At 16.5% G+C, this 27,049-nt stretch overlaps 7 protein-coding genes across 7 annotated transcripts, besides 64 other annotated features; 4 read left to right on the top strand and 3 right to left on the bottom strand. All coding sequences in view use genetic code 6, as the record gives it.

Moving 5' to 3' along the window:
* Positions 1-120: 120 nt before the first annotated feature.
* Positions 121-157: a microsatellite.
* A 736-nt stretch (positions 158-893) lies between these two features.
* Positions 894-938: a microsatellite.
* A 228-nt stretch (positions 939-1,166) lies between these two features.
* Positions 1,167-1,252: a microsatellite.
* Positions 1,174-1,252: a microsatellite.
* A 1,345-nt stretch (positions 1,253-2,597) lies between these two features.
* Positions 2,598-2,663: a microsatellite.
* An 86-nt stretch (positions 2,664-2,749) lies between these two features.
* On the top strand, positions 2,750-3,770 carry IMG5_162930 (phosphomannomutase a1, putative; the record flags this gene model as incomplete). The annotated part of the gene is made up of 6 exons (XM_004030297.1): positions 2,750-2,818; positions 2,867-2,978; positions 3,062-3,138; positions 3,192-3,383; positions 3,428-3,613; positions 3,666-3,770. 6 exons carry the CDS (start codon positions 2,750-2,752, stop codon positions 3,768-3,770), a joined length of 741 nt encoding a protein of 246 aa, XP_004030345.1.
* Positions 2,982-3,020: a microsatellite.
* A 357-nt stretch (positions 3,771-4,127) lies between the features above and the next one.
* Positions 4,128-4,176: a microsatellite.
* Positions 4,177-4,921: 745 nt separating this feature from the next.
* Positions 4,922-4,966: a microsatellite.
* Positions 4,953-5,007: a microsatellite.
* A 107-nt stretch (positions 5,008-5,114) lies between these two features.
* Positions 5,115-5,144: a microsatellite.
* IMG5_162920 (msp domain protein) lies at positions 5,137-6,382 on the bottom strand (the record flags this gene model as incomplete). The annotated part of the gene is made up of 9 exons (XM_004030296.1): positions 5,137-5,222; positions 5,280-5,304; positions 5,416-5,540; positions 5,612-5,753; positions 5,806-5,877; positions 5,929-6,027; positions 6,088-6,211; positions 6,265-6,271; positions 6,355-6,382. 9 exons carry the CDS (start codon positions 6,380-6,382, stop codon positions 5,137-5,139), a joined length of 708 nt encoding a protein of 235 aa, XP_004030344.1.
* Positions 5,357-5,403: a microsatellite.
* Positions 6,273-6,346: a microsatellite.
* Positions 6,283-6,344: a microsatellite.
* Positions 6,383-6,393: 11 nt separating the features above from the next.
* Positions 6,394-6,438: a microsatellite.
* Positions 6,439-6,495: 57 nt separating this feature from the next.
* Positions 6,496-6,546: a microsatellite.
* A 157-nt stretch (positions 6,547-6,703) lies between these two features.
* IMG5_162910 (phosphatidylserine synthase 2, putative) lies at positions 6,704-7,880 on the top strand (the record flags this gene model as incomplete). Its single annotated transcript, XM_004030295.1, has 2 exons — positions 6,704-7,181; positions 7,223-7,880. 2 exons carry the CDS (start codon positions 6,704-6,706, stop codon positions 7,876-7,878), a joined length of 1,134 nt encoding a protein of 377 aa, XP_004030343.1. The 3' UTR covers positions 7,879-7,880.
* Positions 7,183-7,221: a microsatellite.
* A 36-nt stretch (positions 7,881-7,916) lies between the features above and the next one.
* Positions 7,917-7,955: a microsatellite.
* A 613-nt stretch (positions 7,956-8,568) lies between these two features.
* Positions 8,569-8,652: a microsatellite.
* Positions 8,575-8,644: a microsatellite.
* A 761-nt stretch (positions 8,653-9,413) lies between the features above and the next one.
* Positions 9,414-9,448: a microsatellite.
* Positions 9,414-9,460: a microsatellite.
* Positions 9,461-9,533: 73 nt separating this feature from the next.
* Positions 9,534-9,565: a microsatellite.
* A 26-nt stretch (positions 9,566-9,591) lies between these two features.
* Positions 9,592-9,641: a microsatellite.
* Positions 9,622-11,948, bottom strand: IMG5_162900 (hypothetical protein; the record flags this gene model as incomplete). Its single annotated transcript, XM_004030294.1, has 6 exons — positions 11,557-11,948; positions 11,323-11,472; positions 10,697-11,143; positions 10,271-10,348; positions 9,957-10,221; positions 9,622-9,915 (listed from the first exon to the last, which is right to left on the bottom strand). Exons 1-6 carry the CDS (start codon positions 11,871-11,873, stop codon positions 9,622-9,624), a joined length of 1,551 nt encoding a protein of 516 aa, XP_004030342.1. The 5' UTR covers positions 11,874-11,948.
* Positions 10,367-10,502: a microsatellite.
* Positions 10,376-10,502: a microsatellite.
* Positions 10,377-10,515: a microsatellite.
* Positions 10,379-10,497: a microsatellite.
* Positions 10,423-10,505: a microsatellite.
* A 117-nt stretch (positions 11,949-12,065) lies between the features above and the next one.
* Positions 12,066-12,148: a microsatellite.
* Positions 12,073-12,107: a microsatellite.
* Positions 12,080-12,148: a microsatellite.
* Positions 12,097-12,148: a microsatellite.
* A 612-nt stretch (positions 12,149-12,760) lies between these two features.
* Positions 12,761-12,805: a microsatellite.
* Positions 12,806-12,961: 156 nt separating this feature from the next.
* Positions 12,962-13,046: a microsatellite.
* A 500-nt stretch (positions 13,047-13,546) lies between these two features.
* Positions 13,547-13,582: a microsatellite.
* A 1,460-nt stretch (positions 13,583-15,042) lies between these two features.
* Positions 15,043-15,088: a microsatellite.
* Positions 15,055-15,085: a microsatellite.
* A 55-nt stretch (positions 15,089-15,143) lies between the features above and the next one.
* Positions 15,144-15,195: a microsatellite.
* A 379-nt stretch (positions 15,196-15,574) lies between these two features.
* Positions 15,575-15,642: a microsatellite.
* Positions 15,583-15,647: a microsatellite.
* Positions 15,585-15,659: a microsatellite.
* A 10-nt stretch (positions 15,660-15,669) lies between these two features.
* Positions 15,670-15,742: a microsatellite.
* Positions 15,684-15,749: a microsatellite.
* Positions 15,750-16,984: 1,235 nt separating this feature from the next.
* Positions 16,985-17,046: a microsatellite.
* Positions 16,990-17,035: a microsatellite.
* A 23-nt stretch (positions 17,047-17,069) lies between the features above and the next one.
* Positions 17,070-17,157: a microsatellite.
* Positions 17,158-17,707: 550 nt separating this feature from the next.
* Positions 17,708-17,732: a microsatellite.
* A 504-nt stretch (positions 17,733-18,236) lies between these two features.
* Positions 18,237-18,282: a microsatellite.
* Positions 18,283-18,319: 37 nt separating this feature from the next.
* Positions 18,320-18,389: a microsatellite.
* Positions 18,331-18,392: a microsatellite.
* A 355-nt stretch (positions 18,393-18,747) lies between these two features.
* Positions 18,748-18,791: a microsatellite.
* A 192-nt stretch (positions 18,792-18,983) lies between these two features.
* Positions 18,984-19,034: a microsatellite.
* Positions 18,985-19,035: a microsatellite.
* Positions 19,036-19,063: 28 nt separating this feature from the next.
* On the top strand, positions 19,064-20,533 carry IMG5_162890 (protein kinase domain protein; the record flags this gene model as incomplete). Its single annotated transcript, XM_004030293.1, has 2 exons — positions 19,064-19,587; positions 19,633-20,533. The coding sequence occupies 2 exons, from the start codon at positions 19,064-19,066 to the stop codon at positions 20,531-20,533; spliced, it is 1,425 nt and encodes a 474-aa protein (XP_004030341.1).
* Positions 20,230-20,275: a microsatellite.
* Positions 20,246-20,284: a microsatellite.
* A 15-nt stretch (positions 20,534-20,548) lies between the features above and the next one.
* Positions 20,549-20,608: a microsatellite.
* Positions 20,609-20,679: 71 nt separating this feature from the next.
* On the bottom strand, positions 20,680-21,309 carry IMG5_162880 (hypothetical protein; the record flags this gene model as incomplete). Its single annotated transcript, XM_004030292.1, has 1 exon — positions 20,680-21,309. The coding sequence occupies one exon, from the start codon at positions 21,307-21,309 to the stop codon at positions 20,680-20,682; it is 630 nt and encodes a 209-aa protein (XP_004030340.1).
* Positions 21,310-21,529: 220 nt separating this feature from the next.
* On the top strand, positions 21,530-27,009 carry IMG5_162870 (hypothetical protein; the record flags this gene model as incomplete). The annotated part of the gene is made up of 4 exons (XM_004030291.1): positions 21,530-22,082; positions 22,365-22,493; positions 22,540-22,965; positions 23,048-27,009. The coding sequence occupies 4 exons, from the start codon at positions 21,530-21,532 to the stop codon at positions 27,007-27,009; spliced, it is 5,070 nt and encodes a 1,689-aa protein (XP_004030339.1).
* Positions 21,963-22,066: a microsatellite.
* Positions 21,964-22,033: a microsatellite.
* Positions 21,966-22,061: a microsatellite.
* Positions 25,606-25,695: a microsatellite.
* Positions 25,948-25,977: a microsatellite.
* Positions 26,224-26,277: a microsatellite.
* Positions 26,229-26,269: a microsatellite.
* Positions 26,540-26,573: a microsatellite.
* Positions 27,010-27,049: the final 40 nt, after the last annotated feature.

Here is a 27,049-nt window from a genome sequence, read left to right as displayed (position 1 = left end):
TATATCGAAATTTCGGGAATCTTATTCTTTTATTTTTTAAGATAAGTCATTTGCGTTTATTCCTTAAGAAATTATATTCCAAGTTTATGTAATAGGGTTTTTTTATGGAACATTTATTCTTTATTATTATTATTATTGTTATAATTATTATTATTATATACTATTTTCTAGACTTTAATATTATATTTAAATCTGGACTTAGTTTTTTTGGTTTTTTAAATAATTTTCCAATTCAAATAGTTATTATTGGTACATTTTTTCATATTAAATATATTTTTTTTATATATCCCAATTATGATAATCCTTAAATAAATTCTAATCTTAACTCAAAATATTAAACTCGAAATAAGAAGCAACTTTTGAATGGTCGAATTTAATTACTTAAGCCTAAGTACCTTAATTGATTTTTTTTTAACGAATAAAACTCTTTAAATTAAATGATGTATTTTTCTCCATTGGTTATTAAAAAATTAAATTTATTTATTAATTTTATTATTCGTATAAAGGTTAAATTATCATACTATCATTCTCATTAGGGGCTATAAAAGGCACTATTTTTGTGATATGTCTTCTGGAAAAATAGATCTGATTTCTGAACGATTTTAAGTTTGTTCTTATTAAAAAATATTATTTTCTGTTTTTTTACTGGTTTAGTATTTTTGGACTTATTCAAATCTTTACTTATTACTTTAACCGAAAAAAGTATTTATTTTTTCTAAGAAAAATTATTAGTCATTTAAATCTATAAGTATATGGTTGAATTCCTTTTTTTATTTTTTCCAACCTTTATTTAAAATTTCAATGTTATAGTAATCGAATTTATTTTAAACTAGTTTTCTTTTTATGTTCGAAAAGTTTTTTTATTTTTATTCTATTTAATCTTTTTGGTCTTTTTATTATTAATATGATTACTATTATTATTGTTATTATTATTATTAGGGATATTATATTTATTATTATTAATTTTACGATTAAATATTCTGATTTTATTATTATTATTGATTCTATTCATTGTTATTATTTTAAGAGTTATTTTTTTATTTTTAATCTTCTATTTAAATAAAATCAGTTTCTTCTTTCACAAAATCAAATATTCTAGAAAATTTAGTAAATTTATTTCTTGGATTTAAATTAATTATTTCTCCAAAAAAACTTTTTGTATTTTCTTACTACTATTATTACTATTATTATTACTATTATTATTACTATTATTATTGCTATTATTATTATTATTACTATTATTATTATTATTCAAGTTTTTTATCTATTTATTATTTTTATATTTATTAACTATTATTATTTGTCTATTAATTTTTTTATAAAATTTCATAATTAAAGAAATTTTCTAAAAAATAATCATCTTCCATTTACACATGTTCTCTAAAATAATCATCTTACTTATGTTTTTTTAAATTTAATCTGTTTATAACTTACATTTTATTAATATTTTTACTCCTCTCATATGCTATTTTTAAATGTTCATAATCTAATTATCTCAAAATCGTATCATTGAATTATTAAATTCCATTTTTTTTTTTATTGCTTTCTTAATTATTATTATTATTTTAAAACTTCCTTTTTTAGAATTTTTATTTATAAAAAATTTCTCCATCACTTTCTTCTTTTAAAAAATTATCTTCTTCATCTCCATTATTTTTTTCAGAAATTTCCTCTTCACCTTTTTCTTAATTATTATTATTTTCTTCTTCTTCTTGCTAAAAAAAAACACCATTTAATTTTAGATTTTAATTATTGATATTTCTTTATTAATTTTCTTCATTATTTTATTCTTTTTCTTCCTCAAATTCACTACTTTATAAATGAATACTCGAAATAATTTTTTTCTTTAAGAAACTAAAAAACTCCTTTGAACAAATCGGATTAAATATTTTTTTAAACTAAAAAACCCTTCCAAATTCTACTTTTATTTCGGAAAATGTAAAAAAAAGTCACTTTTGGATAAAAAAGAGTCATCTAAAAGCTCAATTTCTAAATTTTCTAATAAATTGATTTAATTTTTACTTTTTTGTTATTATTTTTATTAAAAATCGACTTCTTAAAAAGCCTCATCTGGTACTTTTTCGAATTCTTTTAAATTTATATGATTTTCAACTACTTTTTCTAAATATTCCCTTTTTTCTTATATTTCTTTCTTTTTTTCTTTTTTAATCTTTTTTCTTAATCCAGTATATTAATTTAACTCTTTTTTTACTTACCTATGTATTTTTCTAGACGGAAATACAAAAAAATCAGATAATTTATAATATTTTTAATCCCCAATTTTATTTATAATTTTAAAATATTCAGAATTTTTAGACATTTTTTCATAATCTTCTTATGATTCTTCCTCGTTTTCTTCTTCAAGTTCTTCTTATTTTTCTTATTCGTCATCTTCTTCATTTTATTCTTCTTCTTGTTCGTTAGAGTCTTCTTCTTGTTGGGAAGATTCGGATCTTTTAGAAGATTTTTTGTAGTTTTATTAAGATTATGACTCATCTTATTCGGATTCTTCTTCTTCATCAAGTTTTTGATGATATTTATTTGCTGAATCCATATTTATATAAAAAATTAATTTTATGATCTTTATTTATTTAATGTATATATAAAATATATAAATATATATATAAATATATATATATATATATATATATATATATATATATTTTATCAAAAAAAAATACAAATAAAAAAAATTATAAATATTTTGAAACTAATCTAAAATTTTAAACATATAAAAAAATTAAATATAATGGATAATAGAAATTAAGATACAATAATCCTTTTTGATGTAGACGGAACATTAACAAAATCTAGAAATGTTTCTTTTTATTATTTAAAAAATATTTTATTAAATAAATAAAAAAAGAAAATAGAAAATGATATGATAGAAATTTTAAACAAATTAAAAAAAAAATATTATGTAGCAGTTGTAGGAGGTTCAGATTTATAAAAAATATCTGAATAATTAACATAAAAAGGTAATATATATATATATATATATATATATATATATATATATACCCTTATATATATAAATTTTATATATTTTTTTTTAATTTAGTTATTGATAATATGGATTTTTGTTTTTGTGAAAATGGCTTATATTCGCTTTAAAATGGAAAATTTCTAGAAAAAAGAGTATTAAATTTTAATATTTATTCTTAAATTAATTAAAAATGTTTATTTTATAGAATATTAGAGATCAATATGGTAATGAAAAATTAAATAAGTTTATTAATAGAACATTAAAGCTACTATCTGAAATAGATATTCCTGTAAAAACTGGAACTTTTATTGAATATAGAAATGGTATGATAAATATATCACCAATAGGAAGAAATTGTAATTAATAAGAAAGAGATGAATTCGAATAATATGATAAAGTATATTTTTTATTAATAAATAAAAAAAAAAAAAAATATTAAAGATTCATTAAATTAGATAATAATTAATCAATTAATTAAAAAGTGAATTTTAAGAATATAATTTTAAATATTCTATTGGTGGATAAGTTAGCTTTGATGTATTCCCAATTGGATGGGATAAGACTTACTGTTTAAAATTTTTGGACTAATTTAAAAATATACATTTTTTTGGTGATAAGACAGATATAGTATAAATATAAAAATTTAAATATTAATAATTTCTTATTTTTTAAAAAAAAGGGAGGAAATGATCATGAAATTTACGTCCATGAAAGAACTATAGGGTATTCAGTAAAAAATACTTAAGAAACGATTAATTATATTTAGAAATTATTTTTATAATGATAATGAATAAAAATAAATAATGATATATTAACAAATATAAATAAATATATTAATATAAAAATATAATCATATATATTTAAATTAAAAAAAATTGATATTTTTTATTGATATCCTAATATCAATTAATATATAAAAATTTATTAAATAAAAAAAAAATTAAATATTAATTTTTAATAAATATGTCAAAAAAAAAAATTATTGGATTTAATAATTAGTTGTAAATATAGCAATAAAAATATTAAAATAAAATATATATTTAAATATTAATATAATATACAAAATTCAAATTATTTTTTAATTTCATTATATAAAAATATATAATTCTATAATTAACAATAATTATATAAAACTTTAATTTATTAATTCATTAAAATTTTATATTAATTATAATATTTTATATTTATTAATTGATGTTTATATAAGTTATATAATCTTTTTAGATATTAAATTATATTATATAAATAATTTATTTTATTATAATATAATATACGAAATCTTTATTATTTAATAATTATAAATTTATAAATATTGTATATAATAATTAAATTAATATAAAGGAATGTGATAAACTTGATATTCTTATGGTATGTGTAGGACAAAGAAAATAATAAAGTTGTTCAAGAAACAATATTTATTTAAGTATAGAATACTATAGTAGATTATTACAGATATGATTGTGAAAATAAAAGTAATGGGTAAATCTGAATACAATATATATATTATTAATTTAATAGATAAAATAAATAATAAAATTTCATAAAAAAAATATAAAAATGATAACTAATGAACATTTAATAATGAAGTAAAAATATTAATATATTTTTAATTAATTTAATTTCAATAATTAAATAATATTGAAAAATTAAAATTTAAATTTATAAACGTGAATTTATAAAATTTTGTAATTATATATAATAAAAAATATTTATTATAATTTGTAAAAATTATATTAATTATTAAAATAAAAAATACTACAACTTTTATATAAATCTAATATTTTAGATATATAATAAAAACTAATAATGTTTAATTTATAATGTTTTTTTTATTTTATAATTTAAAAAAAATTAAATATATTTACTTATAATATATTTCTAAAATTTTCAACATTCATAATTTTATTTGCCTTTCTTTAAATTAAAAATATTTTTATTTAATTTATGAAAAATAATTTATTTTATAAAATAGATTTATTTGTTTAATAAATACATAATTTTTTGTTTGTTAAAGAAATAATAAAATTTTTTTTTTTTTTTTTTTTTTTTGATTTATCAATTAAAATTTAAAACAAATTTCCTTAATTTTGTGTATTATTCTTATATTTAATAAATAAAAAAAAAATTAATTTTTTTTTTCTTTTTTTTTTTCATTTTTAAATAAGAGTTCCAATAATAAGACTTAATAAAGCTATAATAATAATATGAATAATACTATAATTAGAACTTTTTGTAACTATATTTAAAAAAAAATTCTTTAAAAAAAATTATTTATTTTTAAATAAAAAAAAACCTTATTCCACTTGTTTTAATATAATCTTTTAATTTTTTATTTAATTATTTAAATTTCTTCATTCTTATTTATAAATAATATATATATATATATGTATATATATATATATATATATTTATTATATTAATTTTTTTACTTTTAACTTTAATTCATTTTCATATTTTTCTACTTATTCTTTTTATTTATCATCATTAATAGTATTTAATGTGCTAAAAGCATTATTTACAGATTAATATAGCTTATTTTAAGAATTATTTAATACTAAAATAGGTAATAAAAAATATTTAATTTATTTTTGATAAAATAAATATATATAAATAATATTTTTTTACAATTTCCAGATTTTTTAATTTATTCTTGACTATTATACATTTATTAATTTGTTGATTCATTATTCTAAATAATAGAAACTTCTAATTTCTTTTTAAGTCCTTTTTTTTCGAAAATTTCATTTAAATCATCTTATTATGCTTACTTTTTTTTATTATTTTATTTATTTTTTATAAATAGAAATAAATACATTTACTTCATCATTTACTTCAGCAATTATTATTAAAAATTTATCAGTTAATCTTAAATTATTGACATCTATATGTTACTTTATATAAAAACTTTATAAAAAAATAAAACCGATATAATTTTAAATTACAAAAGGCTGCATTGTTAAATCTATTGTAGTATCAAAAAAAGAATGAATTGTTCCTTAACTTGGTTTTACTGCATAATTTCTTGGATTTGTAGTTTTTATCTGTTATTAAAAAAAATTATTTTTAAATTGATTCTAATAAATTATTTAATTTTAAATTACTTTATATAATAATTTAGAATTGCTTTTATTTTTTATTCTCAATTAAGCGTGCATTAATTATGAAGGCAAATATGAAAATGTTATACGATCTAATGGATATAAATCTACATAATCTTCAAATTATCTAAAATTTAAAGTAATTTATAATTATTGATCAAATTATTAAATATAAATTACTTCATTTCTATTTTAAATTTTTTAATTATTTATTTATTTATTTTTTATTTTAAATTAATTAAATATTTTTTTTTATTTTTTAAAATTTACATCTAAAAATATTCTTAAATATAAACATTTGTAAAATAATTATTTTATAAATAATTTATCTTATTTATATATATATATTTTCTTTTCTACAAATATATTATTTTAATTTCATTTTCTTAAATTAATATATTTTTTGTAAAGATTTTAATAATATAATAATATATTTTAATACATATATAATATAATTTTAATTAAAATAAAATACAATACAATAAAAATTGTATTTTATAAATTTATAAAAATTAAAAAAAATATCTTTTTTTATTATAATCCTTTATTTATGGAAATAAATTAATTTTATAATATTTAAATATATAAAAAATAAAATATTTTTAATTTATTAAATAAAATGCAATACGCAGAATAAATATTATTTGCTATAGTTTTTGGAATTATATTTATCTTTGCTATCTAACATACTGACCATTCTGAAACTAATCATAAATACGGATTATTAGGTGCTTTATTCGTATTTGTAGCCGAAGGTACATTAAAAAACTACAAAGGTCCATTTTTGAGACCAAACGAGGCTTTTTGGCGCGGAGTATTAAGATTTTGTTTAATATATCTTTGTGCATTAGTGTTTTTATGCTTTCAAAATAATATAGACGTTCGTTCTTTATTTAAATACCTTTATCCTGAATTAGGTTAACCTGTTCCTCATTCAATGCACACTTATGATGATAATTGTGACCTTGAATTCGAGAATATATTGGATAATTTTGATCATTATTTCCTTATTCATTTAATTAATTGGTTTTTTGCGTCATTAATAGTACGTGATGCTTACATATTACACTCATGGTCAATTTTAGATGAATTAATAGGTAAAATATTTAAAAAATTAATTAAAATAATAAAAAATTAGAACTTTCTGCATAACATGTACTTCCACATTTTAGAGAATGTTGGTGGGATCATGTTTTTTTAGATGTTTTATTATCAAATACAACTGCAATAATTCTCGGTTTATACGTTGTAGATTTTTTAGGATTTGAAAAATACGATTGGTTAGGTCGAAAAGGGAAAAAAAATTACAAAGAATGGTCAATTTGGCAATGTCATAGGCGTTTCGGGGCATTATTAGTGATTTTTTTGGTTATTATATGTAATTTTTTATGCGGTTTTTTCTTAATAAACTCCTTATGGATTCCTCCTAAAAATTGGTTGAATATATATAGACTTTTAGTTTGGTTTTTATTATCTAATTTAGCTTTTAAGGAAATATATACCGATATAAAAACCTGGGGAACAGAAGAAAGAGTTAAAAATCCAATTAGCGGAAAATGTAGATGGATTACTTTCTTTATTTGCTTTACCGAAACTTTCATTTCAATTAAATTTAGTGGAGATGCCGGAAATATTATTTATGGGGTAAAAACACCTTTATATGTGAGTTTACCTTGGATCATTTTAGGAGCAATTTCTTTTGGATATTATTTGTATTTGAGATTAAATAAAAATTATACGAGAAAATATCCACTTCATTATTATAAAAAAGGAGAGGCTAAAAAATTCGATTGATTTAAAAAAAAAAAAAATGTTATTAATATTTTTTTCTAATATTTTATTTTTTAATTATATATTTTATTATTTAATTAATGTTTCCTTATTATATATATTCAATTATATTATATATCTAAACAACAAATTCCTAATCCAATTAAATTAGATAATTTAGAATTTTATGTGCCTTCTTAAGACCAAATATAAGGAATTTAATAATCAATCTATTAATAAAATAAAGAAATAATAAAAAAAATAAAATAAACCCATCCCATTTATCTAGCAAACTAAAAAGCCGAAGATAAAATTTCAAAATTATTACAAATATGGTAATTTTCAGGACATAAAATGTCCTCTTGCTTTTATTATAAACCAGAAAGTTTATAATGATCAGCTGAAATACCTCCCAAAAACTATTCTGTTTTAGCTTTGATTTCATAGTTTTCAAGAACACGTTTATAAATTCTAACATCATCAGCTAAAAAATCAATATAATTTTCAATTTAAGACCTTTTATTATTCCCTTATTATTATAAATTTAAATTTCCAAAAGAAATAGCTATATTTTTTTCTTCGTATATTGAAAATTTTAATTTAGTATTAAATTCTTTGTCTAAATAACCATTGATAAATAATCTAATATTATTATCTGATCTAATAAATGTAATTTAAGTCCATTTTCTCATCATAATTCTACTATCAGTAATAATATTCTATATATAATGTATATATATATATATATATATATATATATATATATTTATATATATATTTATATATATATTTATTATACCTCTTTACTTCTATTTCGCCTTATGAATCATATTTTATCAAACTAAACTAAATTAATAATTTTCTTGAAGTTTATAAAATAAAAAATTCTAAATTTTTAATTTAAATATCATGAAATTTGCTCATTATTGGAATTTTTAATTCTTCATCATTACTATTATTTTTTTCGTCGTTATATATTTAATGTATATATATTGCAAATTATATTGTATATTATTATTCTATATTCTATTATAAAAATGCTTATAATTAACTTTTTAATTTAAATCGTCCACTACGACCATACCCTTATAACCCACTTGATTCTTATATATTTTTATTATACACAGTATTTTTATATAAAGATTCATCAAAAATCTTTATTTATTTTATGATAAATATATTAACAATTTTTTTATTATTTATATAAAAAAACTTTAGTTTTATCAAATGATATATGCAAAAGCATATCTTTATCTATTTAAGGAGTTGCTATTATTAACATGCCTTTTGAATGATTATTTGTATTTTTTTTTATAAAAATGTTTATTTACCATTAAATAAACATAAATTATTTTATGTTTCCATATCACATTTTTAATTATTGGGTTAATTATTTTTTTCTTATCTTTTTTTTTATTTTTTATTTGCTTTATATAATATTTATGTTTTATTTTTTACGTAATATCTTCAAAACTATATATTAAACATAATAAATATAAAAAAAGTGTTAATTATTTCATTTAAAGAAATTGGTATTATATTATATTATTATTTTTTTCAAAAAAAAATAAAAAAAAAATAAATCAAAAAATAATAATTCAAAAAACGACAAAAAATATTTTTTATATATATTATAATATAATATATATCTGTATTACAAAAAAAAAATTATCATTTTTTATTAAAAATATATATTAAAAATAATATATTAGCATTTTAAATTATTTATTTATTAAAAAATATATCTTTACAAATATTTTAAATTTATCATTTAAAAAATTTCAAATAATTCAATTAAAGCAATATACCTAAATTTTTCTTAAAAAAACGTACTAAATCTTACTTGTCTACAACAAAAACTTCTGTAGGTTTTAAAGAAATCAAAGTGGTAGTTAATGGTTTATCATTTACTAAAGAATCAATTTCACCAACAAAATATCCTTCACTAATTTCTGATAGTTTTTATTCCTCACAATCACTAAATTTAACAGCTCCTTCTTTAATAAAAATCCCAAATTTACCATCTTCTCCTTTAGTCCAAATAAGTTTATTAGTTTCAAACTATTTTTTAAATAAATTAAATAATATTATTTTAAAATTACCTTAGTTTCTTTGAAAATCATTTCTAATTCAGTTTTTTATTAATCATTTAATTCTTTAAATACTTCATTTCTTTAAAAAAAAAATAAACTCGAAAAAAAAAAAAATTACTTTTTCAATAAATTAACTATATTTTTTCTTCTTGCAGTATACATAGATAATAGTTTCTAAATAATAGAAGCTGCTTCGTCTTTTTCTTCGCCAAATATAAACCAAAAATCTTACTTTTCTAAAGATAAAAGTTAACATTAAGTAACAGCAACAACACTAGTTTAAATAATAAAAAAATCAAAAAATAATAAAAATAAAATATTACTTTGCACCTCTACGGGTATTGTCAGATTTCAATGCAGTTTCACCAAAATAACCTCCAGTAGGGCAATATCTACATAAACTATTAAAATAAAAAAAGTATATAATGTATATATAAATAAATAAATATAAATATATAGATAAAGATATATAAAAATATATATTTACATATATATAAATAAATAAATATATATAAATATGTATATATATATATATTTATAAATATATATAAATATTTAATTAAATATAAATTACTAATTTTTATATTTTTTTTTTCTGTAATTGTTTTTAAAGACTTACACAACAAAAATAAAGGCTTTTATTCATTATTACATGCCTTTATTTTTTTTGTTTATTAAACCTTTAATAAAAATTACAAAAAAAATTAAAAAAATTCTTTATAATTATCTTATGTTAATATTTTTATTACATTTTTGAATTATCATAAATACAAACAATGCCACTCATAACAAAATAAAACTTTGTACCAATAGCCCCTTATTTTATAATATACTCTCCAGGATTAAAGAACTCATCTTTAGCTGATTAAAGTAGATCTCTAAAATTTTTAATCGAAATATTTTCAAAGATTTCAATTGTACTTAACAAATCTATTTTTTTTTACAAAGTTCTTTTTTTAATTTCTTCTGTTTCAGAACTTTTTAAAGAAGACTATTTTTTATCATAAATAGATATATCTTTTGAATAGCCAATTTTTTATGGCGTATTAAAACCTAAGCTTTCTATTTCTTCGTATAATTTTTAAGTATTAGAAAAAAAAACGGTTGTATTTCTAATTTAAGGATTTTTAAATTCTTCCAATTTTAAATAATCAGTTAATTAAGCTTCCCATAATTTATCGCCTAAATAAAATATTCTCATTTAACTATGTTTCCATTTTTTTCTATTTGTAATCTAACATTAAATTTTATTTAATTATTTTTATATAAAATAAAATAATACTTATTAATATCTATCTTCATTAATAACTTATTGTTATTTCATATCTAATAAACTATATTTTATATAAAAAATAAAAGAAATATAAACAATTACATTTTTTCATTAATAAAGCAATCTCCTCCAAAATATAATTCTTAATTTTCCATATTAGCCACAAAACCCAAACTAGGAATAATATTCAAAGTATAAAAAAACTTTAACCTACAAGTTCTCAAAGTTAAAGGTGCACCAATTGAAACTGGTCTAAATTTAAGAATTCTATTCAAGAAATCAATCGGCATATTACTCAGATCAGAATATTTTTACAAAAAAGATTTATAAATTTACCTCGTAGTAATAAGTTCGACATTAGAATTTTCAAACATCATCTAAAAAGCCCCTTAATCACTTTTAGATGAAGTTTAAGTAATAATAATCCATTCAATTAAACAACTCGAAATTTTCATTTTAGTTAAGATCTAGCTTGTAAAAACTGGAGGATCAACTAATAGTCCCCTACCATTGATCCAAATAATAAATCCATTTGAAAGTTCCTCAATTTAATTTTAAAATAAATTAGGTAAAAAATTTATTGAAAATATTTTTGAATTATCTAATAATTAAGCAGAAGATAAACTATTTCCTTAATTTATAGATTATTACATTAATTATTAATTTCTTTTTTCGATTATGTCATATATATTATAATCTTTCTTTAAAACATCATCCCAATTAACTTCTTCGACATAAGTTATGTCTATTCTATCTTATATACAAGCTATTTCATTTTCATTTAAATATATTGCTATTTCATCTAATCGTTTTTTTATTATAATATGATCTCCTAACATACATCCTATATTTATAAATGTATATATAAAAATAAAAATATATATAAATACATATATATATATATATTATATATTATATATATAATATAATTTTAAATAAATTAAATTAAAAACCATTTTTTTTATCTATAACTAAATACTCAATCATATTTTCATAAGGAAACTTGGAATTATGTTATTTGAAAAGACCTCTTAAAAATTTAAATTCTTCTTTAAAATTTGGAATAGGATTTTTATCTATCGAATTATAAAAATCTATTTCTTTGTTTATAGAATTTTCATTCCAAATTGGCCATATTTCCTTAAAAATCATACGTAAATGCATTGGAACTAAATGCCCGCAAATAAAATATGATTTTTTACCTTATAAAAAATTATGAAAGACTGTAGTGCAAAAATCAGATAAATTTATTGCATGTTTTTTATGAAAACGAGCGAATGGAATTATAAAATATTCTGGAACTTTTATCCCTAATTTTAATACTTCGGCTAAACACCCCGGAGGTATTCCAAATTATATGTGACCAGCAGGTGTATTTATTAATATAGCTCCACATTGTAATTTTATAATATTGTTTTTATTGTTTTCATTCTAGTTTTAATAGTTTTAGATATCATATTTGATATTTAATTACACTCTTTCTTTATTTATGGATTCTTATTCTATTCTTTGGATAATTTTGTCCATTATTATTTTATAATTAATGTTTATTTATTTATTTTAATTTGGATTTTTTATTTTAATTGAATTATTATTTTATTCGGATTTTTTTTTTTTAAGTTTTTAAAATAAATTTATTATTTTTTTTTAATTTATAATTTTTTTGTTTTATTTAAAAAAAAAAATATTAATTAAATAAATATTTATATTAAACACTAGATCAATTTTTATTAATTAGCTTAAATAAATATTATACTTAAATATAAAAATAAAACTAACAAAAATATATAAACTAAATAATAATATAATAAAATAAAAAATAAATAATTAATAAAATTATTTATTTAATGAAAGAAAAAAAAGAAAAAAAATATTTTCAGTATTTCTTATCATAACTTTTTCTTAACATTTCGGATTTAATATAACTACTTTAAGCGATTTCAGCATCTTTCAAAATCGATTTTGTAATAGAAATATCATCCTATTTTTATTTCTCATAATCCAAAAATTTACTTCTATTAATTTCTAAATTGACTTTATTTTTTTCATTCTCAAAGTTTTCTTGTGCGATTAAATTAAGTAATTTAGCTTATTTAATTTTTTAAATTTCTTATTCTCTTTCTTTTAAACTGAGCATATTCAATATCTAGAAATATTCTTATTCTTTAAGTGCTTTTTAAACATAATTCTAATGTTAAATGTTATTTAATTAATAATTAGGTATATTTTATTCATGATTAATTTCAAATTATTTTTATTTTAAAAAAATATGATTTTATAAAGCATAGTAATTTTATTAAGCCTAAGAATATATAAATATAAAAAAATATATATATATATTATATATTTATATATTTATATAAATTTATATTTTTTTAAATACTTTAGCTTAAATAGCTTTTCTTTCTGAATCAATTAATTTTAAGCGATTATTATCTACTTCTTTTTAAATAATTTAAAATTCAAGATTTTTATTATCAATAATATTTTTTAAAGCCATAATTTAATTAGATATTCTTCTTTTTTCATTTTCATGTTCTCTTTTTATTCTTTCTACAGATTTAGATAATACTTTATCTCTAATTTTAATACTTTCTTAAAATCTCAATTCCATTTCCTTTTCTTTTTTTTCCAATTCTTAAATTAATGTCATTAGTTTTATTTTTTCAGACTCGAGTTAATATTTTTCATATTCATAAGTCTCTTTTTTCTTACTTAGTTTGCTAATATTTTCATCCTTTTTTTATACATTCTTACTTAGATTTTAAATTATTTCCTAATAATTAATATCTTCTTCACTAGATTATTTCTAGTTTTATCTTATAAAACTATCTCCATTGTTTTTCATTTTTTTAATATTCTCTTCTTTTTAATCAGCCTATTAACTTCTTAAATTTTGATCTTAAAACTTCTATTCGGCTATTTAATTAGTTGTTTTAATATTTTCTTATTCACAAGATAATTCTCTTTAACTGATTTTACATTTTTCAATTTAAGAAAGCTTTTCTAAAGCCTAAATATTTTAATTTTATAATTCTTCTTTATTTATATCTTCATGAAAATATTTATTTAAACCATTATGTATTTATTAATTTCTCATATTAGTTTATAAAATACTAGATTTATTTAAATATTCATTCTTTTTTTTATATTTTTTATATTTATAATATATTTAAATTACATCCTCTGCTTTATTTTATAGAGCTTGAATTTAATTTTTTAATTATGATTCTATTTCTAAAAGTATTGCTTAATTATTATTTTATTTTTAATTTTCAATTTCAATTTCTGTTTTTTATTTTCTTATTTTATAGTTTTCTTAATTTTTTAATTCAAAAGATTACTTAAAAATATCAGCTTATTATTCTTAATTAACTATCATATCATTTTCTTTTTCTATTTAAATCTTTTAATATTTCAAATAATTGATTTGTTTTAATTTCTCAAACAATATAAGCTTTAAGTTTTCAATTTTATTTTCATATTATAAAGCAATAGCATTGTTTTTGATAAGTTCTTCTTTGAAAAGTTCAAGTTTATAATGTTAATCTTTAACATTATTACATTCTTAAATTTATTAATTAAGGAGTAAATGAAGTCTTTATGCTTCAAGTTTGAGATCATAAAATTAATAATTATTATTACTTAAAAAATATTAATTTATTAAATTATCTGAATTCTAGTAATTACAATATAAAGTGTCTTAAACATATTAAGAATTATCCTTTTCAAATATATTTTTTTTTATATCAAAATTTACTAAATCTTTATAACATTAAAAATTATGATATTTATATATATAATATATATAATAATATATGCTTAAATATATGTATTACATTAAATATAATTACATATAAATATATAAATATATTTATATTATATATAAAATTATTTAAATATTTATATATTTAAAATAGTCATATAAATATATTTAATTTTTAATTTATAAATATAATTTATCATTTTTATTTACTATTAAATTATGGTATTTTTATTTATTCTATTAGTGAAAGTTTTTTATTTTAATTATTTACTTAAGATGATAAAGAATATTTTTCAGGCGTCAAATAACTTATTTTAGTATTAATACAATTTTTTTAAAGATTATTAAAATTTTTTTTTGATACTCGTGTTTTATATTATCCAACAAAGGAATTTTGGGGAGATTATGATTCTTAATTAAAATATCTCATTAATTTTTTATTATTTTTTATATTTTTATTTAATATTTTATTTATAAAATATATTAAATTTTTAATTTATTTGTACTCTTATTTTTAAAATTTTTTTTTTTTTTTATTTTTTTAACCACTTATATTAGTATATATATTAAAAAATTGAATATAATTTTATTATAAAAAATATATATATATATTAGTATATAAATTAAAATAAATATATAAATATATAAATATATAATATATTTCTATATATATTTATTTTAAATATTAATTTTTTTTTTTTTTTTATTTATTTATTTAATACTTTTATTTATTAATTTTTTTTATTTAATTTTTTTTTTTTATAATAAATACTTAATTATACATTTTATCATTATTTTTATTTTTATTTATTTCATAATTAAAATTTTTATTAATATAAAAAATAATTTTGCTATAACCCTTTTTTTTATAAAAAATATTTAATTTATTATTTATAATATATTATGTTTCATATTATTAACTATAATTTCTATAAGAATATTTATTATAATTATATTTAAATATATATATGATTTATTTTTTTAAAAATTATATTTTTTTTTTATTTAATAACTTTTACAATTTATTCGTTTTTATAAATTTATTATCATATTTAATAAACTATCTTTAATATTAATATTTTTTTTATTCTAAATATTATTTTTTTACTTATTAATCTTTACATAGTTTTTTTTTTTTAATTAATATTTAGATATAATTTTTTAATTAAAAATACAATAAAGATATTTATTTCCTATCTAAATATTTAATAAAGTAAATTTAAACATAATTTAAATTAATTTAATTTGTGCGATTATTCATTTTTCTTTAAAATGTATATAAAAATTGTTAATTATTATAACTGAAGGTATACAAAAAAATCAAATCGATTAAATATATATCTATTTATCTTTTTTTAAAAAATTTTTTGTGATTTTTCTTTAATATGGATCATAAACTAAAATATTAAAAATATATTATAAATCAGAAAAGACTTTCTAAACTATATTATATATAATATATTGTTAATCATGCAAAAATATATTACTGGACTATATTTGACTGCATAAAACAGGTTTTTTTATATAATATTAATTTGTTTTTATATTAGTATATACGTATTATTTAAATAATTTTTTAATAATAAAAAAATGCAAAAAAATTATTATATTCTTTATATTTTTTATAATTATTAAAGACATTAAGAGTATAGGAATAATATAAAAAAACATAAAACCTAATTCTAAAAATTGATTGAAAAATTATTTTAGAAATCTATATATAAATAATAGAATTTTTAAAATAAATAAGCTGAATATATAAAAAAGTAAAATATCTAATAATGTTATTGAACTTAAGAATAATTTTTATTTATTATAAGTTATATGTATTATATAGTAAGATATTTATAATTTTGATCTATTAAAGTATTAATATCTCAAAATATGATTAGAAATTATTATTCTAAATATTTTTATATTATAAGTAATAAATTTTTTGATATTTTATTTTGATATTAATATTTTGCACGATTTTTTATTAAGATAAAAATAAATAAATAAATATATTTTTTTGTATATAATTATTAATATATGTTTTCTATATATTATAAAATAATTTTATATATTTTATTTAGAATTATTTTAATTAATACTTAAATTTATATTTTATTTATTTTTATATATAAAAATAATTTATATTAAATTTTATTTAGTAGTTTTTTTATATATAATATAATTTTTTTTAAAAAAAAACTCTATATATAAAATTAAATGAATTTTTATATTATTATAATTATCAATTATTTATTTAAAAAATAAAAATATTTCTCAAAAGTGAAAAAACAGATAGTTTTAAAATGAAATATATACAAAAATAAATATATTATTTATAATATTAATATATATATTTTATTTTATCAAATTTCCTGATCAATATTTATTTATTCAGAAAAATTAGTACTATTTTCACATGAAAATGTCTATAAAGAATTAGAGTTTTCGTTAAATAAATAAAATTTTTATTTTAAATTATCTAAATTTTTATTAGAGTATTTTTATCTTTTCTATATTAATTTTATTACATTCATTTTTTTTGTTTTTTCTTGTTTTAATATAATATTCTTTATATCATTTTCCTCTAATTAACTTATTAATTTTATATTTTCTCCACAAAAGGAATGTGAAAAGCACTTAGAGCAAAATAATTCAATATGATCTGAACAATAAAAAACATTATTTTAATCATGTTTAAAGCAAAATTTTTCTATTTTAAGGTAATTCTTTATTTGATTTTATTTGATTTTATGTTTTTATTATTTTTATAATTATTATTAAATGAATATATTATTTGGTAATTCTTATAGTTATTAAAATTTTGATATTTTATTACAAATAGGGCATTAAATTTAATTATTAAATAATGATTATTTAAAGCAATTTGAACATATAGTATGAGCACATTTTATAAATATTTTAGGTTGATTATAAATTAGATTATAAGAATTATTACACTTAGAACAGTTCATATTTTTTATTATTAGTTATAATTTAAAGCTCTTATTTTTTTATTTATTTATTTTTGGATTAAAAATATATTATTGCATGTAAAAACATTATATAATATATATTTATATCTATTTAATTAATATAAAAATTAATAAATAACCATTTGCGCTAAAAAATTATTATTTTGCCGGAAATAAATATAAAAATTAATAATTTTGGTGTTTTCTTTTTTTTTTTTAATGTTTTATATAAAATTTTTATGTATTTTTTTATATATTTGTTTTTATTAAAAAAAAAAGAAAATTTAAATATTTATTAAAATGTTTTATTAAATTTTATTTATATGTTTTTAAACGGAATAAAATAAAAAATATATCTATAATAATTTATAAATTTAAATATAAATATAAATATAATATATATATATATATAATATATATATATATATATATATATATATTTTTTTTTATATATTAATTAAATATTATATACTAACTCATAGTGCTTTTACTTTCTTTTGTTTGTTTTGTTTAGATCTATTAGTATTTTTGTCAGATTTTTGATAATATTATTTTATGTTTATGATATATATAATGTATAATATTGTTATTATTAAGAATATTATATATTTAATGCTTTATTAATCAATTAGTTTTAATTTTAATTTTTTTTATATATATTTCATTTTATTTGATTTTTTTTTTATAAAAGATAAAAATATATACTTCCAATATTTAAGAAAATATTAGATTAAAAATAATCTTAAAATATTATATATGAGAAAAAAATATAAACTAAAATTAATTTTTAAAATATTTTTCTTTATATATTATTTTTTTTCTTTTATATATATTTTTTTAATTTATTATTTGTTAAAAAAACTATTAAAACTTTATATTATCAAAAAATTAAAAGTATATTAAAATATTTCTTTTTAAGAATTAAATATAAACTAAAATTTAAATAAATAATATATTAATAAAAATTTCATATATAATCATTTTATTTTATAATTTGTTTGAAAAAAAAATATTATAAATACGTTAATAATAAAATAAAAAAACAACAACAAATAAAAAACAAAAATATAATAAAAAAAAAAACATTAAAAATATATATATATATATATATATGGGTGACTTATTATCCAAAGCAAATAATTATCAAGACCCTGAATTCATGAATTAATTCTAAGCCGAATACATTTTCCTTTAAGACCATATAGACCACCGTTTAGGCCGGGTTAAAATATACTAAGGAAAATAGGAAAATTATATAGCCGTAAAAAAAGTATTCGCTCAATAAAAAGACTAATTTAAACAATATATAGAAAAGACTCTTTTAAAAAACATATAATTTAATAACCATTTTTTGATAAAATTGTATACTTTCCAAACTCATTAAGATGACTCTTTTTGTAGTTAAGTAAACGATATAGAAATATATTTAGAATATTACGTAAATACAGTCTAAGAAGAGATTTAAAGACGTATATAAGTAAATCTCCCATACATAGAATAAGAAATTTGGACTATATTATATTCAATAATAAGCGCTGCTACTTATTTAGAAAGTAAAAACCTATCCCTAAACGACATTAGGCCTTAGAATGTATATTTTACAACACGAGGTGAAATAAAACTAATTCCTTTTGGGTAAACATTAACATAATTTTATAAATTTTTTTAAAAAATAAAAAGTATGTTTCCAGAAGATTAAACTGCTTTTTAAAAATATATGAATTTAAACGAACCTTGTCTTTTATCCCCTGAATAACTACACAAATTATATACTAAATAATTTAACTTAAATATAGATTAGAATAAAAGTGATGTTTTTTCAATAGGAATGACTATACTATATTGCATGATGTTATAGGGAAGTTCGGTATGTTATGATTATGAAAACTGCGAGATTAATAAAGAAGTTTTATATAATTTAATTTAATATTCTTCCTAATAATATTCAAATTTTCTCTTACATATAATAACCCTTATGTTATAGGAAAATCCACAAGAAAGACCTTTTTCAAGCACTATCCATGCCATGCTTTAGCCTTTTGAAATCGAAATTATGTCTTTGTAACCTTTTAATCCTGATAGTATGTTAATGAAATAGTCTTTGTTAGTAAATGGATAAGCTAAGAATATGATTTAGAGTAAAATATTTCCAGGAGAACATACTAATATAGGTGTTTCTTAGGTTATATAGTAATAATAATAAGAATTTTATAATAATAATAATAGTATTATGAGAAATTCTTATATAGGAAACAAATAAGGAATAAATGATTTGGAAAATAGTAATTATAACTAAGGAAATAATACTTTTAATTAAGGAAATTATTTTTAAAATGTTGGCATTAATTAATTTAATTAATAAAACAATAAATTAATAAATAATAATAATTAAAGAAATAATTCTTACAATTAAATTAATCATTGCTTTTATCAATAATAAAATAATAATTTCGATAAAAAATATAATGATATATATAATTAAAATAGCTATTCTTTCAATAATAATAATGAAATGCATATATAAGTCAATTAAGCAATATAAAGAACGCATTAAGTATTAGGAAATAGATTATATGAATGATAAAACTTATAAATAATATATATATATATATATATATATATATATATATATATATATATATATATATATATATATTTTTATTTTATTATTGTTATCATAAAATATAAAAATATTTTTACAAATATTTAATATAATAACTATTTTATTCAACGTTTCATTAATTTTTTAACTATATCAAAATAATTAATTCTTCCTTCATTTTTAGGATCTATATCTTTCAAAAAATCAACACATTATTCTTCACTCCATCTGTTTCCTTACAACATTAATAATTCTTTAAATTATTCGACTCTTATATACCCTTCCTATTCTCTATTTTCATTCGGAATTTTCGCTAATTCTTCATTGACTGCATTTTCGACTAATTTAAAAGCTTGAGTAAGTTATTCTTCTTTGTCATTTTCTCTTAATTTTTTTGAAACTATAATATATACTGCATTTTCATCTATTCCAATTGAATCAGGGACTGTTTCTTGAATATATTTTAAATATTCATTATATAATTCAGTTAATTCATCTTCAGGAAATCGAACATCCAAAGATGTCAGGAGTTCTTTTAATTCCCCTAAGTCTATTTATTTATCATTATCACGATCAAAAAGTGCAAAATTTGCTTGGTATTTGGCTTTTTTATCATCTGGGAAAAAACGAGTGAAATCATCAGCAAATAAACGTTGTTTTAATTCAAGAATTAACTCACGTGTGTTTTTTTTTGGTAAACCGTCTTCTAATGAAACTGTTTATTTTATAGGCAATATACTTGAGGATGTATTCATTATTATAATTTTTATACTATTATAAGTATATATTATATTTATTTAATATTTTTTTTTTTTTAAATTTTATATTTTATTTTTTTAATAAAAAAAAAAAAATATTCATATTTTTTATTTATTTATTTTTAAAATAACAAAAAATTTAAAAAATAAATAAATATATATTTAATTTCTTTTTTTTCATAAAAAAATAAATAAATAAATATATATATATAATAAAATGGATAGTTCAGAAAAAAAATTTCTTCTTTTAAAAAAAAGATTAGATGCACTTCATTATTGTTAACCTTTTAATTTAGAAAGTTCATCTTTAGTAGAACGTTTATTAAATGATTTAATTAAAACAACTGAAGGTTTCCAGAATTTAAAAAATATGAATTCCGAAATCCAAAAATAAGTTTTATAAGCGGAACAAACATTAGAACCTTTAAAAAGAGAAAATGCAAGAATAACAAAAGAAAATAACTAATTACACTTTTAAATTCTTTAAATAAAAGAAGATTAAGAAATGTCGAATAATAAATTTAAAATATAACATTCATAATATGATGAAGATAAAAAAGATTTGAAATTTGCTTTAGAATAAAAAGAAATTCGTTTAAAAAAAATAGAAGAAGAAGTAACTAAATAAAATAAATAAATATAACAATTATTATATATATAAATATATATTTAAATATATTAAAATATATTTAAATATATTTAAATATATTTAAATATATATCTATATTTTTATCTATATATATATATATATATAATAATAATTTTTTAATGTAGAATATATCTTTAAAAAACAAACTTGATTTAATTGCTGCTAAAGTATATATACCATCTTGTTAATAAGGATTAGAAAATCTACCTGCTAGTTATATTAATGCAAATAATCAAGCTTTAGTGAATTTATCTTTACGTAAATTAAATAATATATATTTTATTTTTATATTTTTTTTAAAAAGCAAAAAATTAATAAATAAATAATATTTATGAAGAAGAAGAGGAATTCGAATAAGTAGAATATTCTTAAAAATATTAAAAAACATAAAAAATAAACACAGAAGAATACTTAAGAGAAATAAAATCATTAGAAGAAAATAAAATTCTTTTAAACGAGAAAATAAAACATATGGAAAAATAAATATAAAATAGAGATTCCGAAATTCTTCGTTTATAATCTAAAATAGACTGTAAATTATAAAATATATGTATATATATATATATATATATAAAAAGTCGGTAATTAAAATATAGAAAAAATTAATAATGATTACTAATTAAATAATTAATACGAAAAAAATGAAAGATTAAACCACTAAATAGATTTTTTAACAAAAGAAAACTACAAATTAGAAACTGATCTTTCCAATTTGAAGTCCGATATGTAAAGAACTTAATTATATAAAGAAGAAAGTCAAAAATAATAAGAAAAAATACAAAAACTAACTGATTAATTGCAAAAAGCAGCCTAAATAATTCAATAAAATGAACAAAAAATAACAAATTTGAAATAAAAATAGGAAGAAAACGCAATTTTATCATTTTAAAATACAAACTAAAATTCTCCTTCTAAAAATGGCCAAAATATACTTATTTTAGATTCTAAAATTTAATAATTATAATAAGAAAATTAATAATTAATATAAGATTTATAGAAACAAAGTAATAATATTAATATAAATATTATGTATATATATATATATTATTATATAATTTTTTTAAAAAAAAATAAAAAATATCATAGATTAATTAATATCTGCGTACTAAAGTGATAAAAAAGCTTTCTCATAAGCTTTAGAATAACAAAAAGTTGAAAAAGATCAGTTATTAACCAAAATGGAATAAACTGAAAACTTAATAAAGCAAAAAGAACACCAAATATAAGAAAAAAGCTACGAAAATCAGCAAAATATATACAAAATATAATCCCTATAACGCGAAATAGACTTAAATAATTAAAATTATGATCGTTTAATAACTTCTAATAAAAATATAAACGAAGAAATGCAGAAACTACGTGAGAAAATCGAAGAATTATAAGAAGAAAACTTACGAGAAATCCAAAAAATTTCCATAGAAAGAATCGAGAAAGAAAAGTATTAAAAATAACTAGAATTTTCCGAAAAAGAAATCGAGAAAATAAAAAAAGAAAATAAATAAAAACAAAATGAAGGTTTTGAAAAAAGCATCTTAAAAGAAAAAACCGAAAAAAACAATGAAAATTTACTCAAAGAAATCTCAATTTTAAAAAAGGAAATATTCTCTCTAGAAACCCTACTAAGTCAAAAAAATCAGTCTTTTCTTGACCAAGAAAATAAACTAAACACCCAATTTGCTACAATTAAGCATTTATAATAATAAATAGCTGACTTTTAAAAAGAAATAACTTTATAAGAGGATATTTTAGCTTAAAAAAGTCGTGAAATACGCACTTTGGAGTAATAGAAATTAAATTTAGAGCGCGATAATATACATTCTACACCTTTTGTAAGAAAATACGAGGAAGCATTAAATAAAATGTAAAAAATGTAAGAAAAAATATAAGATTAGGAAGAAAAAAGACTTAAAATTTTAAAAGAAAGCGAAATTTTGAAAGAAGAACTAGAAATTTAAAATGAGAAAATTTCCCAAAAAAATGATGAAATTAATTAGTATTTATAAAAAATGTAAATATTGGAAAAATAGATAATTGAAAAAAAAAACGAAGAAGATACTTTATTTAACTAAAAAAATTTAAAAAATATTGAAATCGATCATTAATTTTACAAAGAAACATAAAAAAATAAGGAAAAAGACCGCCAAAATTTAATCCTAATTGAAAACCTTAACTAAGATTTAAAAAAAGCCTAAAATAACTCTATTCTTGCCCAATAGAAAATCGAAAATCTCACCAACTAAAAAACAGACCTTTTAGAAAGCCTTAAAAACCTTCAAAAATAGGTCCTTACACTAGAATCTGAAAAAAATGAATAAATCAGCCAAAACATAATCCTAGATTAACAAATATAACACGAAAAATCCCAAAAAAGCCACCTAGAATAATTACTTATCGCCGAATCTTCCAAAAGTGGCCATTTTGAATAATAAAACCTTCTCTAATTACACCAAATAGCTGATTTGGAGTAAAAAAATTCCTCCTATATACAAAAAATAAGCTAATTATAGACACTAACATCCGGTTTAGAGAAATAGAAATCTGATTTATTATCTAAAATGGAAACCTATAACAGTAGAAACGGCTAAGAAAATACTGACATATAGAAAATCCTAAAAGAAAAGCTAGAAAAGGATAAACTTATTGAAAAACTTTAAGAAGAAATCACCGATTCTAAAAGCGCCTTAATTGCGATAGATTAAGAAAGAGATGAAATGTAGAATTTACTAGACGAAAAAACTCTAGAAAACGAAAATTTTAAGGAAAAAATGTCCTTTTTAGAGGCTGAATTTTAATTTTTAAAAGAACAAAAAATACACTCAAATTCAAAAAACGAAGAAGCCTTTTAGAGAATTTCCAATTACGAAAACTAAATAAAAGACCAACAAAAAAAAATATAGAATTTATTAGAAGAAAAGGAAAACTAAAAATTCTCCCTTTAAAATTAAAACAAAGAAGTATAAAATTTAATCAATGATTTAAATTTATTATCACAATAAAATTAAAATCTAACATAAGAGTTAATTATTCTAGCGTAAGAAAAGGAAGAGCTTAAAAATAGCCTAAATAATTACATTATTGATGAAAAAAAAATTAAATAAACACTAAGAGCAAATGAATTGGATAAAGGCGATCTTTTATAATAGTATAAATAAGTATGCTTAGATAATGAGAGGTAAGAAAAAGTCAATTAAGACTTACATTTGGAAAACTAACATCTTTTTGCACAGATAAATGAATTGGAAAAGGAAAAAGGATAACTTTAAGCACATTTATAATATTTGGAAAATAAAGAAAATTAACTTTTTAACGAGTTGGGAAATATGGAAAGATAAATAACTTTTTTAAATAAAAAACTAGAATAAGCAGATGATTATGTAAAGGCGATTTGCTAAGAAAAAGATATGATTTAAAAATAATATGAAAATATGACAAGACTTTCAAAAGGAATGGAAGGAACTAAAGATGAATATTAAAGAGGTATAATGTATTTAGAAAATGAGAAAGTTTAACTTTAAGAAAATATGAATATTTAAAAAAGAGAATTAGATATAATAAATTAATAATTATATTCAGAAAAATAAAGAGTATTTTAATTAGAAGAAGTTCTTTTGAGAGTAAATATATACAAATTTTAATAAATAATAATATATATATATATATATATATATATATATATATATATATATTTATTTATATATTATATTTTATTTATATATTTTTATTATATATTTATAAAATAGGAAAGATAATTCTAGAGTAAATAAAATCTTGAAAAAGAACAGTTATTAAGATAATTAGAGGATTATAGATAAATTTAAATTTTGTAAGAAAAAAGTAGAAAAATAGTTAATTTATTCCAAATATAGATATTAATAATAATAATAATAGTGTTTTATAAGAAAAAAATAAAACAATAAAAGAATTAGAAATTGAATAAAGAAATCTAAGAGAAGAAAACAGCAAACTTCGACTAAACATGTATATATTCGAATAAGAAAAAATCGAATTAGAAAAAAAACTTAATAATTCAGAAATATACTAAAGTTCTATCAATAAATAAGATGCTCATATGTTTGAAGATAGTGATTAATAAATTAGTTAAGATTGTTTAGATAGATTAAATGCTTAAGGCGATGATATTAAAATATCTCTTAATCAAACAGGCATTAAAACTATTGGAATAAATAAAAAACTCAATAATCTTAAAAAATAACACGAATAATATATTCCTTGTAATAATAAAAAATGAGGCAAAAAAATAAATTTATTTATATATATATTTTTATTTATTTAGTTTTATTTATTTATAAAATTTTCTTCTTTTATTTTTAATAAAAAAAATAAAATAATAATCTTTTATTAATTAAAAATAAAAAAAATACATATAAATTTATTTTTGTAAATTAAATTTCTTATATGTTTTGGGTATAAAATTTTTAAAATCAAAATAAAATATATATATATATATATTAATTATATAAATAAAATTAATTTTTTTTTAAATACTAAAATATTTTATATATATAATAAAAAAAAAAATAACTTATTAAATTTTAATTTAAAAAATAAACAAAACAAATAAATATTATATTTTATAAATATCTAATATTTTTTTTTTTTTTTCTTAATAAATATAATTTTTTAAATTTAAATTTTATTTAAAATAAATTCAAAACAATAATTATGTTTCATTTTTCAATTATAAACTTTTCAAAATAAAATTATATTAAAAAAAAATACATTTATAATTATATATATATTATTTAATATTAATTTTTTTTTTTATAAATGTATCCTCTTATTATTTGTTATTTTTATTTATTTTTTTCTTAATTTTATATAAAAATGAACAGTCAGTATTATATCTATTAATGTTTTTTTTTTCTATTTATTTAAAATACGAAAGCTTTTTTATTTTAATTATGCATACTATTCATTTTTTTTAAAAAAAAAAAAAAAAGATTTTTAAAAAATCATAAAATTACATAATAATGTTCACTCTTTTAAGAATTTATTAATAGACTAAATTAATATATTTTACGAAATGAAATTAAAATTATTATTTTCTATTCATAAAATTATATTTAA

This window comes from Ichthyophthirius multifiliis, assembly GCF_000220395.1.
Source record: "Ichthyophthirius multifiliis unplaced genomic scaffold scaff_1120509251222, whole genome shotgun sequence".
Taxonomy (NCBI): domain Eukaryota; phylum Ciliophora; class Oligohymenophorea; order Hymenostomatida; genus Ichthyophthirius; species Ichthyophthirius multifiliis.
Note: the sequence above shows the minus strand (reverse complement) of the source record. Positions and strands in the feature narration are given on the sequence as shown.